The 16,722-nt window shown below is 38.5% G+C and overlaps 1 protein-coding gene across 4 annotated transcripts in view; it reads right to left on the reverse strand.

Moving 5' to 3' along the window:
- Positions 1 to 6,645: 6,645 nt before the first annotated feature.
- Nek7 (NIMA related kinase 7) overlaps positions 6,646 to 16,722 on the reverse strand; it is a 127,591-nt gene continuing 117,514 nt past the window's right edge. For 3 of the 4 annotated variants that reach the window (XM_029538721.1, XM_029538719.1, XM_029538720.1), the window contains one exon: positions 8,750 to 9,891. In XM_029538721.1, the coding sequence (XP_029394581.1) occupies positions 9,781 to 9,891 (111 nt within the window). In that variant the 3' untranslated portion in view covers positions 8,750 to 9,780. Of the gene's footprint in view, positions 9,892 to 16,722 lie in introns of all 4 variants that reach the window. The other variant, XM_021197737.1, reaches the window with a different exon arrangement.

Below are 16,722 nucleotides of genomic sequence, written 5' to 3' on the forward strand. Positions count from 1 at the left end.
CTTGTCTCTTTGAGTGCCCTCATACATGCACATACCCACACATTGATATGCACATACATAATTAAATTGAAAATAAATCTTAAATAGCTATTTGAATTGTGATAATGTGTTATTCACTGTGCTTTTGAATTATATTTCCTTGTTAGCTAGTTAGATTAAGCAGTTTTCATAATAAAATGAACATGAGTGTTCATTGTTTTTGAGAGGCCTCAATTTAGATTGTATTCTGCTTTTTCTATGAGGATTTCTTGTGCTTATTTGTTTGAAATATGTAACATATTTGAATATTAACACTACTTTCAAGTCAAGAGTCCATTCATTCTGGACATTTTTTTCCTTACTTGTATTATTGTTTCCTTTTATATAGTACCAATTTTTCTGTTTTCTTAAAACAATTTTCCTTATTTTGACAATTTCATGTGTGCATACAATATGTTGTGATTATATTCATCCTCATTGCTCTTTTATCCTATCTAACTCTTGTTCTCTCCTTCCTAACTAGTCTCTGTCCTTTCAAGTGTGTGTGTTTGTGTGTGTGTGTGTGTGTGTGTGTGCAGATCTTGTGCAAGTTCCATATTGTGTAACAGTGTCTTTTGAGAGTAAAGCCTTACATCTTGGAGAGAAATTTCTTAAAACAAGATGCTGAAAGGAAAGCAAAATAACAGAATATTTTAGGACAGATATTTACAGAGGCAAAAACAACAACAACCCCCCCCCAAAGCAAAACAAAACAAAAAACAGGAAATTCTAGGGATGAGACACTCCAGCCAATCAGAAAGTTCATTAAGACAGGAAGCAAACAACTCAAAATAGCTTTAGGAAGACCCTGAAATTGATCAGAATCACTAGTTCCCTCCCCACTGAGCCTTAAAAGCAGGAATATTTTGGAGATGTATCCTTTTGGACCAGGCTCCATGAGTCTGCATTTTGATTGACTGTGGCTTTCTGTTGTGGTCTCTGTTGCAAAGAGAAGCTTCCTTGATGAAGGATGAAGACTATCTTTATCTGAGATATAACGAACAGATATTTATAAATTGTTGTTAGGAATTATGTTGGTTTAGTAAATTAGGGGTTGTAGATTCTCCTCCACTATGACTTCATTATCACTGAGTAGTAAGGTAGGTTTCTAGTAGAAGCTAGGTTTTCAGTATCAGGCATGTTTCGCCTCTTGGTGAGTAGATCTTAAGACCAAGGACACAGAGGTTGGTTGGTCAAGGTATGAGTGCTACTACTTTACTCTTAGAGTTGTCAAACCATATTGATCATTGATGCAGTACACAAGCATCATAATAAGCAGAAATATTGGTTGCATCTGTTGGAATCTTGCATGGTACCTTAGGGACGGGGGGGGGGGGATTTCAGGTTTTTTTCCAGCTAAGGGGTCTTTGGGCCCTGTGTTTGAAATGCATGGTATCTTCAACAATTAATTTCTCCTCTGTGGGTTAACCAAGGGCTAAAGAAATAGCTGTTTACTTTGAGAGTCTCTTGGACAGCCCTGGCTAACAACTCAAAAGAGGGCTTCTCATATCAGGTCTTGTGAGTTTTGAAGGAAGCACCATCTGTCACATGATGAAAGAAGTTATTTAAAACTTTAATACATTATACATACATTTAATACATGATAGGGTTTTATATAAATACTTGTTTAATTCCTTGTGACTTTGCCACACAAAGTTCTTATTATTTTATATGGCATCTTTCTCCTACTGTATTTACCTCCCTCTCTTCCCCTAAAGAGCTCAGCCTTTCCCATTTCCCCCATGAGACCACCTATGTCCCGGTATTCCCTTTTACCATCCTGCTATTCCCTTTTATTCTCCTCACTGTTTCTCAGCCTTTTACCTCCCTCCCTATCCCTAAGGAACCTCCCTTCTCCCTGATCAGATAACTTGTGTCTGACTATTCATTCCCCTTCCTATTGCTCATCACCGCCCACCCCTATCCTAGCAATACATCCATTTTACTTTCTTGGTTTCTTTAGTTACTACAAGTTATTTACTCACATCTGAGGATTTGGGGCTAGGAGCCTCCAATAGAACAGGCTATATTTGTCTTTCTGGGTAGGGAGTCCCTCACTCAGTATGACTTTTTCTTAGCTGCATTTTTCATTTACCAGCAATGTTCATGATTTTAATTTTCTTTATGACTTAATTTTGTGTGTGTGTGTGTGTGTGTGTGTAATAGGATGCTGAGTCATTTTTATATATGCCAAGGACATAGATGGGCCATGTCATAGGTTTATTTATACATTTTGAGAATTCTCCACACTGATTCCTATAGTGGCTGGACTAGTTTGCAATTCCCCCAATAGTGAAAGAGGGTTCCTCCTTCCGACATCTCCTCCTGAGCTTGTTGTCAGTTACTTCATTTATCTTTGTCATTCAGACTGTAGATATGTGAAATCTCTGCATTTATTGGCTGACAGCTTGATTTGATTTGATTCATAGTTTCCTAACAGCTAATGATGATAAACATTTTTTGATGATATTTCTTAGCCATTTTTCTTCTTTTGAGACCTCTCTATTTGGGTCACAAGTCATTTTTAATGGGGAATTTGTATTTTGACTCTTAGATTTTTGAGTTATTTTTGTCTTCTTGGTGTAACCCTTCATCAGAAGTATGGCTGGCGAAGAGTCGCCCCATCCTATGGGCTGGTTCTTCACCTGGTCATTTCTTATGCTTTTTAGTTTCATGAAGTCCACTTGGTCCATTGTTGGCCTTAACTCCTGAGCAAATGAATCCTATTCAGGAAGTGTTTTCCCACACTAGAAGATGTAGAGTACTGTCTATGCCTTCTCTTGGGAGTTTCAGTGTTGCAGGTTTAAGTCTTTGATCCATTTGGAGTTAGTTTTAATGCAAGGTCATAGACAGGGGTCTAAGTTCATTCTTCTGCACGAGAACATACAGTTTTCTCAGTACCACATCTTGAAGATTTTTTTCTTTTCTCCATGTTGTGTTTTGGCATCTTTGTCAAATATTAAGTGGCTGAAGTTACACATGCTCATGTTCAGATCTTTTTATTCTATTGGTTTAAATGTGTATGCGTTGTACTAAAACAATATTGTTTTTTTTTTATTATGATTATGGCTCTGGAATGCATCTTAAGATCTGGAACTGGAATCCTTCCAGCATTGTTTCTTTTTTCTAAGAATTACTTTGGCTATTTTGGGTCTTTGTAGTTCCTTAATAATTTTAAGATTTTTCTATTTCTTCAAAGATTGAGACAGAGTTTGACCGGGATCGCAATGAGTCTATAAACAGACTTTTGTAGAATGTAATTTTCACAGTGTTAATTCTACCAATAGTCCAGAATGGAATGGCTTTCATTGTCTAGATATCATCTCTTCATTCAGAGGTTTAAAATTTTGATTCTAAAGCTCCTTTACTTCCTGTTAGGTTTATTCCTAAATATCTTTATTTATTATTTGAGGCTATTGTAAAGAGAGTGCATCCATAATTCCTTTCTCTGTATGTTTGTTATTGGTGTATTTAAAAAAATCTGATATGTGCAAGTTGATTATAGAGCCTACCACATTGCTGAGTTTATCTTTTCTATACATTTTCTGGTAGAATTTTGGGATCCCTAGTAGATACTATCATATCATCTGGAAATAAGGACAGTTTGATGATTTATTTCTCTACTGGTATCCCTTTAATTCCTTCTCTTGCCTTATTGCTCCAGTTAGTACCCTGAGAGCAATGCCGTAAAGAACTCAAGAACTTAAGACTCCAGAGAATCAAATAACCCTATTAAAAATGGGGTAGAGAGCTAAACAAAGAATTCTCAACTGAGGAATACCGAATGGCTGAGAAGCACCTCAAAAAATGTTCAACATCCTTAGTCATCAGAAAAATGCAAATCAAAACAACCCTCAGATTCCACCTCACACCAGTCAGAATGGCTAAAATCAAAACTCAGGTGACAGCAGATGCTGGCAAGGATGTGGAGAAAGAGGAACACTCCTCAATTGCTGGTGGGATTGCAAGCTGGTACAACCATTCTGGAAATCAGTTTGGCAGTTCCTCAGAAAATTGGACATAGTACTACCTGAGGACCCAGTTATACCACTCCTGGGCCTATACCGAGAAAATGTTCCAACATGTAATAAGGATCCATGCTCCAATATGTTTACAGCAGCCTTACTTAGAGTAGCCAGGAGCTGGAAAGAACCCAGATGTCCCTCAACAGAGGAATGGATACAGAAAATGTGGTACATTTACACAATGGAGTACTACTCAGCTATAAAAAACAATGAATTCATGAAATCTTAGGCAAATGGAACTAGAAAATATTATCTGAGTGAAGTAACCCAATCACAAAAGAAAACGCATGGTATACACTTACTGGTAAGTGGATATTAGCCCAGAAGCTCAGAATACCCAAGATACAATTCACAGACCACATGAAGCACAAGAGGAAGGAAGACTAAAGTGTGGATACATTGGTCCTTCTTAGAAGGGGGATCAAAATACCCATGGGAGGAGATACAGAGACAAAGTGTGGAGCAGAGACTGAAGGAAAGGCCATTCAGAGACTGCCCCACCTGGGTACCCATCCCATTTACAGTCACCAAACCCAGACACTATTATGGATGCCAACAAGTGCATGCTGACAAGAGCCTGATATAACTGTCTCCTGAGAGGCTCTGCCAGTGCCTGAAAAATGCAGAGATGGATGCTCTCAGCCAACCATTGGATTGAGCATCTCAGATAAACCCCTGTAACCCCAACATCTTCCCAGACATTCCTCCCCCAACCAGCTATTTCACCCCTATTTGTTCTTTAGCAGACTTCATTTCACATTTAGGTTCCTGTCTCACTTGATGCTGGTCGTAACTGGAAGTGGCCCTAGTACAGAGGGATATTTAACAATCTCTTGGGGAGTGGTGGAACCTTTCAATGGGTCTCACTCTTTACCATCTCCTGTATACCTCCTTTTGATCTTGCTTCTTCTCAACTTATAAACTAATTTCTTAGCTATAAACTAATTTCTTTCATGGCCATTGCTTGTGTGCTTGCCCACATCTGTTTTTCTTTCCTCATTAATTATTTATTCACTTTACATCTTAATCCTGCTTAGCCATTTGTATGGTTCAGGGCCTCATCTTAGTCTTCAGTCTCTTCACAATGCACTGTGAAAGCTTTAAAAGCTCCTTCAAAAGCTTCGCCTGTTCTTCTCATTGCTAGTCCTTATTCTGATCTTACCTCATTGCTAGTTCTATTCTGATCTTACCTCATTGCTAGTTCTATTCTGATCTTACCTCATTGCTAGTTCTATTCTGATCTTACCTCATTGCTAGTCCTTATTCTGATCTTACCTCATTGCTAGTCCTATTCTGATCTTACCTCATTGCTAGTCCTATTCTGATCTTACCTGTGGGCCTTAGGAGGTTGGATATACTTGCCAGTCTCACAGTGATCAGTGACGAATTCAACATTCACCAGAAGAGGCACGGTAAGTGTTCAACCCCACAAAGAAGATAACAAAGACTTGCTTTTACTGGTGTTTAGGATCAAGAAGGGAGAACCGAGAAAATCTCACATGGAATCACTGGGTTGTTAAGGTAGACCAGTGAAAACATCTGGCTACTGTCTTCTGACTACTCCCCAAAAGAGAACACCTGAAAGTCAGCTGAGGAAGAGTACTTGGAATTTTTTTGTAGGAAAAAAAAATAGATGAATAGAAGTTCTACTGGAAAGAACAGATCAGGGCATTTGAAAAATGAGGCTGTAGGAGTGGGGTTAGAGAGAAGAGATGGAGCTAAAGCCCAAGAAGACACATGGGAATTTGTTCCTCAGCCATGTATTACACGTGGTCATCTAATAATGGCTGCATTTATCATGCTATACTACACAGGGTCCTTTACAAGGTGAGTCCATCTGGTTAGGGATTTATATCCCAATTTTACACAGAAAGTAAAGCCTAGAAAAATGAGGAATTTATCTATAGTGTGCTTATGGCAAGAATGACTTCCTATGCATTACAACCCTGACATGGAAAATAATTTATCTGAGTCCCAAGGTACAAAATCCTAACACTTAACACTAAATGTACAGTACAGGCTTTCCCATTCTCAAAAGACAGTCACACTTACCTGTTTAAAGAATACCATGAAGTTCTTTGGATAATTTGAGGGAGTTCTGAAGTGATTTCCTACTTTGTTTTTTGTTTGTTTGTTTGTTTTTTAAAATCAACCTCACTACTGTGTGACCCCTCAGCTGTACCCATTAAGGCTTTGAAACATATGCCTGGTACTGACTTTCCCATTGAATACACAGATTTTTAAAAATAGAATTTACAACTAGCACTAAATATTATAATGTGGTAAAAATGACTTCCATTAGCAATTATGAACACATACCCATACTCACATAGTGAAGTCAATGCTTCTATAATCCAAGTCATGGGCTGTAACATTAGCCAATTAACAACTAACTTGTGAAATCAAGTTTAACCTCCTGAGATCTTCTGTTCTCTAGTTGGCAGGGAGGGAGGGCAGTGGTCCTCATGTAGGAGAAGGGCAAAGGCATCCATTCTCCTGAGATTCTGGGAGCAGCCCACCGCAGCGATGGGGAGTGGAAAGTGCTGACTTAAATTTTAAATTCTAAAGGTTCAAAGCAAGGAGATGATTATCCCTTTCTCCATGTTTAGATGCCTTTTATTCAATGACAGAGAGGGAGACATTGAAGAGACCAGTGAGCTGCAATTTATGATATAATGCACGTCCAAAACCAAACCCTAAAACCCCAAAGCCTCCAGAGAGGTTGTCACTTTTGACTGTCTCTCTGTTTAGGTTTCTTCAAGATAGCAAAGTTCTAGAACTGTGTAAGAACTGTTTCTGTAGGTTTGGTGCCAAGCATAGCAATGGGCGATTTGGAGAGGTGAGAGCGAGGGAACCTGACGAATACTAAAACGTACAGTACTCATCTTTTATTTTTATATATTTATATTAAGATACTGTACAGTTTTTGAAGCTAATAACAGAATCCTCTTGCATGTATATTTAAAGCATAACAAAATAGAAAGTATTTCACAAAAAAATTCATATTACAGTACTACAGGAATCGGAGGCAAAGAGTGCGCATTTGTGGGTTATAAACAGTACATTCAATTGAAAAGAAATAAACATTTGTGTGAATAACAGCTTCTTGGTTATAATAAATAGAGGCAAAGTTCAGAGCAACACCTGGAGTATACGGATATAAGACAGGCGTTTTGTAATGGACACACCAAGGAACAGTAGAGTGCTTGCGACTTGCTGGTGGCATCTCAGTATCTTTACAATCATTGGACATTCTTGAGCACTGCAGGTAGGGAACCCATCACTCACCACCCCGCCCCCTCAGCATACCAACCAATGTTACTGCACATTCTCCCCTGGGTAACTGGTACCAAGGTTTAAATAAGGTTTCAAATCAGCTGTACCTTTAATTTGACCTGTTACTGAAATGAATTCCAATATTTAACTTCATATAAAATTTACTCATAAACAGAAATATAAAGAGAACATTTTATAGGTGATTGTTAAGCTTAGAACTTTTAATCAATTCCATAACCACTTGCAAATATCACACTGAATTTGTTTCTATACAATGGATTCTTTTTTTAGGGGGGAGGGTGGATATGAACTGGTGGATTTAAAAGTATTTGAAAGAAAGTTTCTTCTTGCATAAAGTGACAGTGATCATCCCTGACCATTAAGCCCTTCAGCTCTTTTTTTTTTTTGGAGAAAAATTCATAAAGCAAAGTCACTACAAGGGGATAAGCCTTGTATTTTCATTTAGTTTTGGTTTTTTGAGACAGAAGTTTTTTCTGTGTAGCCCTGGCTATCCTGGAACTCACTCTGTAGAACAGGCTTTCCTGGAACTCATAGAGATCCATTTGCCTCTGCCCCCCCCCCCCAAGTGCTGAAATTAAAGGTATATACCACCACTGCCAGGCAGAACCTTATGTTTTTAAATATGGAAAGAAAAGAACTCTTGGCGGAAGGAGGTGTTTCATCTCAGTCAGTCCTGTGACATTACAAATGGTCACTGGAAGCTATTTCTTCACGCCTCTGGGTACACGCTATGAGCCACTAAGATCTGTGATGTACCCAGTTCAGCCTTCAAGACAAAAAAAAAAACCAACCAGATTTCCTTTGTCTAAGACAGCATACATAGTGAATTAAAAGACAAGATATTACTTTGAAAATTTACAAATTACTTGAAAATAACTGCAGAAAGAATACTCTTAAGAAAACCAACCCAAGAGCCCTGTGGGCCAGAGTACAAGCTCCCCAACCCGGGGACCCACCCACCAGCAGGGTGAGCCGTCCCAATGCTCCACCATGGCACACAGTGTTCTGCAACAGCCACAACCACTCTGTTCTTTGGCTCCACAATTCTTTGAAGGAATTGGTTGGTATTAAGATGAAGACATTCAGGAAAATCAAAATTCCACTTCAGGTACCTCTCCTTTTTTTTTTTTTTCCCTCCTTAACTAAAATGTCTGTCATCTTCATACACAAATACAGTACTTTACTCCAAAGCGTCTCCACAGAAATGCTGCTCTTTCTGTAACAGTTCTTTCTGTCTTCAGTAAGGGCCAGTCTTCACGCCGTTAAACATACTCTAAAACATACTCTAAAATTATAACCTTGTCAAACAATATCGACATTCACAGGCACACTTTAACACACACCTTTTCTTTCTAACAAGATAAAACAGATGTACGTAAAATGGCCCAAAAGTTAAAAAAAAAAAAAAATTCAATCCTAGAAAAGTGTTGGCATACCAAATATCTTTTAAAAAGGGAATTCATTCTCAGAAAATCTGAAACATTTAATGGATAAAATGCACACACAATATAAATAAGAAAGTAACTTGAATAAAAAAGATTCTGAAGGGGAACTGATCAAAACTTCAATATATGAATAAAAATATATGCTTGCATTACAGTGTATAGTTATGAGTTAAGTGTATTTAAATTTGTAAAGAAATTGAACTATAGTTACTTTAAGATTATTCAAAGAATATTCTTCAAATGTACAATAAAAACACAAAGCCTTGGGCAGTGTGCATGTTAAAAATGACTATCACGCCAGGCAAACAAGTCCTTAACCACGTTTTAAAATGGGTTCATTTATACCATTTAAACACACACACACACAAAGGCTTTCAAAGGCATTAAAACATAGACTTCAGTGTCCAGCTCACATTTTGTCCTCTATGTTTTCACATTTAATAGTTGCATTTTGAATGTATAAACTAAAAATTTTAAATCTTTCTCAAAAAGTTTATGTCTGCATGTATTATGAGAATTATATTTGAGACCTCTAATGCTAAGAACTAAAACATGTACTTGAAAATTAAAAAAAAAAATCAGAGTTCACAATTATGTCCACTACAACATCCATTATGTGACTTAAAAGCAAACAAGTCAAATGCCATGTCCTTCCTCAGGTTCCGCATCCCTCTGGACATGTGCCCGTGTGTGTTCTTCACCATCTGGCACTGACTATCTATCAGCAGAAACTCTAAACAATTCTCAAACCTTACGCTATTAAAAACTCTTGTTGGGCTTGCATTCTTGATGCCATCTGAGCATCCCAAAGTTGTGGATTGGGAAGGTGATTGAGCCTGGTAGAAAAATGAAGCTCATATGAAAACTGGTTAAGGATTCAAAGCGCATTAGCTCTGAGATAGTTATCTTAACACCCAGACATAAGCGGGGAGGTATGATTTGCACAAAAACACTTTTAAGTTATCTTGGTTGCCGTCTTCAGGATCTTGTACGGTTTAGCTGCTTGCGGTACATGCATGCATCCTCTTTGCCACATCATAAACATAGGCAATGTCTGGTCGCTTCTCTGGATCTGGGTTGATGCATATATTAACTAGCTGTCGTAGCTGAAAACGAAACAAAGCAGAAGTTAAAATCAGCCTCCTTAATTTCGAGCCGCATAATCTTTCAGCACTATTCATAGTGCTAACTATTCTAGCTGTAGAAGGCTTCTACTTAACTGTAGATATGTACACTGTACCTGAGCTAGAATTTAATTCATTAGCTTTGGCATGCGTAAGTTTTCCATATAAGGTGATGAGAGTACATGCCAGATACATTTATCACAAGTTATTTTGTTTAGATAAAAATCTATAAAATTTTGTACTTTAGTGTTCTTTTGTCAGCATGGTAAAGTATGAATATTACTCTAATACATAAGTATGTAAAGTAGTATTTAAATGTTCCCACTTTATAAAGGAGAGAGCTGAGATCTATCTACCAGTGGTGGTGGTGGAGTAATCCTCAAAGGTTAAGATACCTTCTTTTCCAGACTCAACAATTAGAACACCGAGTTTTATTCTCAATTCCAATAACCTTTGTTTGGCAAATTACATGTCTCTTTGTATCAGCATACAGCATCTTTACACCAACATCTTCATGCTCTGTTCCTGTTGTCATTAGCAATAGTTTAGACATTTTGAGAACTTTCTGGCATGCAGATAAGCACAGCACGTGGTGAGTTATTAAATGCCTGTATTTCTTCATGTCCTTTATTGCACACATACTGGTGACATCTATGGGCAGAACCTGTTGCTACGGGTAAGGCTAAAACCAGGGAAATGGTATGGGGGAGGAAGAGTGGGTGGCAGTGGGCAGCCTTGCTGAAGGAAACATTCAGTCTGTGCCTTGGTGCAAGTTTATTTCTCTGCTTGTTAAACAGTGAGGCTCATCATCAGATCACCAGAAATACTGTCCCATTTCCAATTCATTAACTACAAGTCTATCAGAATAAAATATAATGATTTAGCTTCAGCCACACTTGGAGATCACAATGTTGGATGAGGTAATGTTATATTCATCGAGACAGCCTGACAATACCAATTTATCTTCCTTTCTAAAGAACATGGGATGGTATTGAAAGTGCTTTTAATAACTTGGCAAAATGTAAGACATTTTATTACGTTGATCTAATAAAATATATGTTATACATAACATCCAGTTATGTATAACACAAAAGGCCGTGGGAAAGAGCCCAAAGATGATGATTCTTTTTTTTTTAGAATCACTTTTTATTTTTTAATTTTTTTATTAGATATTTTCTTTATTTACATTTCAAATGCTATCCTGAAAGTTCCCTATACCCTCCCCCTGCCCCTGCTCCCCTACCCACCCACTCCCACTTCTTGGCCCTGGCCTTCCCTTGTGCTGGGTCATATAAAGTTTGCAAGACCAAGGGGCCTCTCTTCCCAATGATGGCTGATCAGGCCATCTTCTGCTACATATGCAGCTAGAGACACGAGTTCAGGGGGTACTGGTTAGTTCATATTGTTATTCCACCTACAGGGTTGCAGCCCCCGTCAGTTCATTGGGTAAGAAAAGACAGCATACCCTATCAGATGACCAAGCTGTCAGAAATTCTGTTTAGAAGTAGGAATGAGAAAGGAGGCAGAAAATGCAGCAGGGAATGTTAACTAGGTAACACAACCTCATCATAGGGCAACCAAGACAGCGGTGGGTGGAGTCACAGTTTACTTTGTAACCCTGCCACATCACACAAGCTAGTTCAGAAGCATCCTTGTCTCTCAGAGTACTTCAGACGAGGATGCTATCTGTAGTCAACGGTCAGCCCTGATGCACTGAAGAGGAATCAACGAAAAACACAGGAAGAATAGAACATAGCAGAAGTCAACAGAGATACCGGGGTGCTGCAAAGGGGCAAGGACTAGCAACAAGGAGAAAGAGAGGTGGGGGCACCAGTGGGCAGCTGAGTGGTACACACTACCTGATAACAGCTGTACAGAAGAGCCTGGAGGACTCCAGGGACCATGGGAGATGAAGGCAATGCTGAATAAAATACCTGCTGTGCACTCCCTTTCTATATGTCCAGGCCCCACCAGTGAAAAGAACTACTGCCACCAGGTTTTCCTTGCCAATGGAATTTCTGACAGATTCATCACTGTCAGATCTATAAGGTAGGGGAATATGCAGACCTCAACATACGAGTGAAATTTGTTATAAAATGTTCGCATGACTTAACATAATCAAACTTCCTAACAACTCTACAGGAATACTACTAATGCAGCCCGGTTTTATAAAGCAGCAATGGTTCAAGATCATAAAGGCTTTAGGAGGCAGGAGGTAGATTTACACTGAAAGGGTCTCACTTCAGGCACAGGCTGCTTAAGAACTATGTGCTCCCATCATATAAAAATTCTAACTTAGTCTACAGGTTTCTCCATGACCATCTCTGAGCAAGGGTGAGATAGCCTTTCAGACAGTGAAGGGCAGACTGTAGATCATTTGTTTTTCAAAAGATTGCCAGCAATAACAGATATTACAAGTGGGTATTTCATCATAGCATTAGAAATCCTATGACCAAAAACAAGTTGGGGAGGAAAGTATTTAACTGAAACTTCCATATCGTAGTCTACTGAAGGAAGTCAGGCCAGGAACTCAAATGAGGCAGGAACCTAGAAGCAGAGGCCATGGAGGAGGGCTGCTTACTGGCTTGCTCAGCCTGCTTTCTTATAAAACCCAGGACTACCAACCTAAGGATGATATCACCCACAATGGGCTGGGCCTTCACTCTTAAGGAAGAGTTTGGGGAGGGATTGCGGTCTGGAAGCAGATGGGAACTCCTCAGGAAATCCAACAGAATCAACTAACACGGACCCTCGGGACTCTCGAAGACTGAACTACCAACCAAACAGCATGCATAGGCTGGACCTAGCCCCCTTCCCCTGCACATATGTAGCAGATGTGTAGCTTGCCCTTCAACAACAGTTGTCCTGAACAACTGGAGCATGGGCAAGCCCAAAAGCTGTTGTCTGTCTGTGGGATGTGTTCTTCGAGCTACCCTGTCTTGTCAGGCCTCAGTGGGAAAGGATATGCTTAGCCCTGTAGAGACTTGATGTCCCAACCCTTGGCGGGGGGTCCACCCTCTCATAGAAGGAGAGATATGGGGAGAAAAATTATGGAAGGTGGGTGACCAGAATGTAAAGTGAATGAAAAAAAAATCCTTTACACAATTAAAATACTCCCTCTAACACACACACACACACACACACACACACACACACACACACACATACACAGAGGCATTTTCTTAGCTGAGGTTAACTCCTTTCAAATAACTCTAGCTTATATCATGTTGATATACATAACAGTAACCCTAATGGCTCTGGATTCACAGTTCATTGGACAATTTGCATCAAAGCACAAACCAATCCATTTTTCTAGGGTTTTGTAGAAGGCATGAGGAATTCAGAGAAACTTTATACTAGAGATACTATTAAGTATTGACACAAATGTGTTCCTATGAATATGATGACCCAGCATAACAGTTTTAATGGCAACTGCAGTGTTCTTTTAAAACATAACCCAACCATAAAACTCTCAGGAGCTTCCTCCAAACAAAAGGTACCTGGATTCAACTTAGAGCAATCTTGTCATTAGATTATAAACTTAAACACAGTGGGCTGGAGAACACTTGCCTGACAGGCCTAAGACCTGTGATCCTCACACTGGGAAAACTGGAGTTGAAACCTGAAGTGCCCCATTTAAAATAAGAAAATAAACAAACAAACAGACAAACACAAACAAAAACAAAAAACCTCCAGAGAAAGGGCTATGGAAGTCCTTATATAATATCCTCATAAAAATACAAAGTTACACTAAGTGTTCTCTCAAAGTCAGACATTAAATAAAGTCAGACGTTAAAGATCAGAATAAGATGATTATATGCAAGACCTTACTCAGTGTTTATGTGTGTGTGTGCGCTTTTAAGAAAAGCTACATAGATTTAACTGTCCACTAGCTTGAAGCAATTTTCCTCTTTCTGCCACCTGAGTGCCGGGATTAAAGGCACGCTCTCTTAGTATTTAATCTTTTAGAAATGCTTCTCTAGGTCTCTGGAAGAAAGCACGCAATTCTGAAATTCTTTGACGACCGTCCGATGCTTTGCAATGACAGTAACTACTACATTCTTAACCATGCAAAAAAAAAAGTGTCAAGACAATGAAGTCAAGATTTCTACCTCTATTCTTTAAGTTTTAATTTCTAAGACCACTAGGCATTTGTTTGCTTAAATGTGTGTGTTTAGCTAAGACCTATCCAGTTATTAAAGACCAGCATAAAATTTATAACCTTGACAAAAACAAGAACAGATATTGTAAGCCTAAAGATACATTTTACTTTTCACACTTCCTCCTCCTTTTAAAGATCATATGCTATTGTTTTTAATACAGTATGTCAAAAGGTCTGTCCACGCAAGAGCCTTTACAAAGCTAGAGAAAACTGCTACATTCATGTGCTTCCAAGACTATTTAAAAAGGAACACAGAAACATTTAAATAACTAGAAGGTAACAAAATGATTCTATATAATATCTGTAAAGAGCTATAAATTTAATGCTTTCAAATTCAGCACATAAACCATTAATATATTTTGATCTATGTATTTCCAAAGAAATATCAAAGTATGCAACCTAAAACCAGGAATATTAAAGAGAGTGTCAGGCATCATTGTTCTCAGGGCGCTAACCCACTTACAGTTCAAGTTCAGCCACGCAGGGGTAATAACAGTCAGGGTCTTTGTGTATGATCGCTTCAGGTCACCACCGCTATTCTCAATAGGACAATAAAGACTAATTCTATTGGTACTGTTTCTTTATCACCCCTATCTTAATCCCTCTGAGACCAATTATGCTATATCAGCCTTCCAGATATGCCCAATTTCCATCTATCCAAGGACACACTTTAGCACCCCAATGTGGATCTAATACATTAAAGCCACTATATTTGGAGCTTTAGATATTTATATAAAATGATTAGGCATCTCCAGCATGGACGCCCAAGTGTCACTAATGATTGACCTAGGGGTAGGAATAAAGCCATCTTACACTGATGTGATGTAATGTCTGCATTTCACAATCAGAGATCATTCAGCATCTTTACAAACTGAAAGTCTTACAGAAAGTTACACGCTTTTATAGGATCCCACAGGATATATGAAATATAGGGCACCGTTTTGGATTCATGTCTTCAAGGAACAATTCCCCAGTGTCACTTCTGTAAGACAGGTGAATAAAGGACATGTACACACACACACACACACACACACACACACACACACACAATTACTTACAGCTTAATCTTGCATGGCAACCTTTAGTAAAGTGGCCAAATAGCACAGTGATGAGAACATGAAATTTACTAAAACAAATTTTTAAGAAGTAAAACCAAAATGTTCACAGTCTCTGAAATAACACTGGATAGGACTTTGAATTATAGCATAGCAATAATATTCACATTCAATATCTACACACACTATAGTAAATATTTTCATCTCTCTTGAACTATGACTACATTAATCCTAAAGATTGTAAAAATCACTTGATTAAATGCACCTTTGAAACTGTGTGTGTAACAAATATTATAAAGGCATTCATTTTGGCAATACTATAAGGTTATGCTAGGAAAGACTTCCTAGCACCAATTTAAATCATTCTGGCTATTTTTTACTTACAACCCTAAGTAATTCATAAAATGCTATTAGAATTTGAGAAACTAGAAACTACTGATAAATATTTGACTGACTAAATTCAAATGTTTTGTAGTACTAATAAACTTACTACTAACTTCAAAAACTTGAGAACAAGCCTGTACCTGACATTTTCATCTTGTTTTGCTATTTACATAAGACATGACCTTGAGCTCAAAACAATGGTTATTATAGTTACTGAAAGTTTAAAGAACTTTCCTTATAAATCTTCCGTAGGCATATTCTGATGTTTAAAACTTAAGAAATTACTTGTAAATGTTAACTTAAAATTTGTCTCCTCACAGACATTTGCAGAGCAGACAAAGCCACAAACATGGAAGCAATAGATCTGAGTACTTGGGGCGCATGCCCACTTACATATTCAAATAACTGCTACTTTCCATAAAGTCCCTCCGTCCTTCCTGTTCATGTGGCAGGGTCCCCAAGTGGCCACGAGTGCTCTCTGACGTGGTAAGCTCAAGGGCTTTCAGAGAAGGCAAGGGGGACTGAGGAGCCACAGAAGTCTAGAGCTGCCTGAGGTGAGTATCTGAGTAGTTTATGCAGCACGAGCAGGCTCACAGGACATCTTCGTCATGCAAGGCAGACCCACTGCTGGCAACACATCAAGGCTACTTGATCTACATCAACTGGAACAAAGTCTCCAACTTAAATTTCCTTAATGAAAAAGTTGTCATACGGATAAAAGGGCAGATTTCAAAGGTTGAAAATGCAGTACTAGTTGTATCAAAGCCAAATAATCACACCAGATTCTCCAATAACCTATAAAACCCACAAAATCGGTTTCATTTAATTATATATTACTATAGCTGATTGTTATCACAGGAAAACTTTATAAAGCTTGCACTATATTTTAAATATCTGAAAAAAAATCATGATTTTTATTTCTTTGTGTATGTGTGTGCGTGCACAGGTCGCAATAATGAAATCTATCTTTGGCCAGTTCTGTTTATTTTTATGTGTGGATATCCCAAGAATGAAAAGTGGTGTTTACTGCCAATTTTAATATGTGAGTGAAGCAGGCCTGCAGTGCTGTGCCAAACCTGGAAAGGCCAGAAAGGAAAAAGACAGCAAGCAAATACAGTCCAGTTCTCCTGCAGACACTTCTCTGGTTTGCCAGAAGGGAGGGAGGGAGAGAGAGGGAGAGAGAGGGAGAGAGAGGGAGAGAGAGGGAGAGAG

The sequence above is a fragment of the Mus pahari genome, chromosome 5 (assembly GCF_900095145.1).
Source record: "Mus pahari chromosome 5, PAHARI_EIJ_v1.1, whole genome shotgun sequence".
Taxonomy (NCBI): Eukaryota; Metazoa; Chordata; class Mammalia; order Rodentia; family Muridae; genus Mus; species Mus pahari.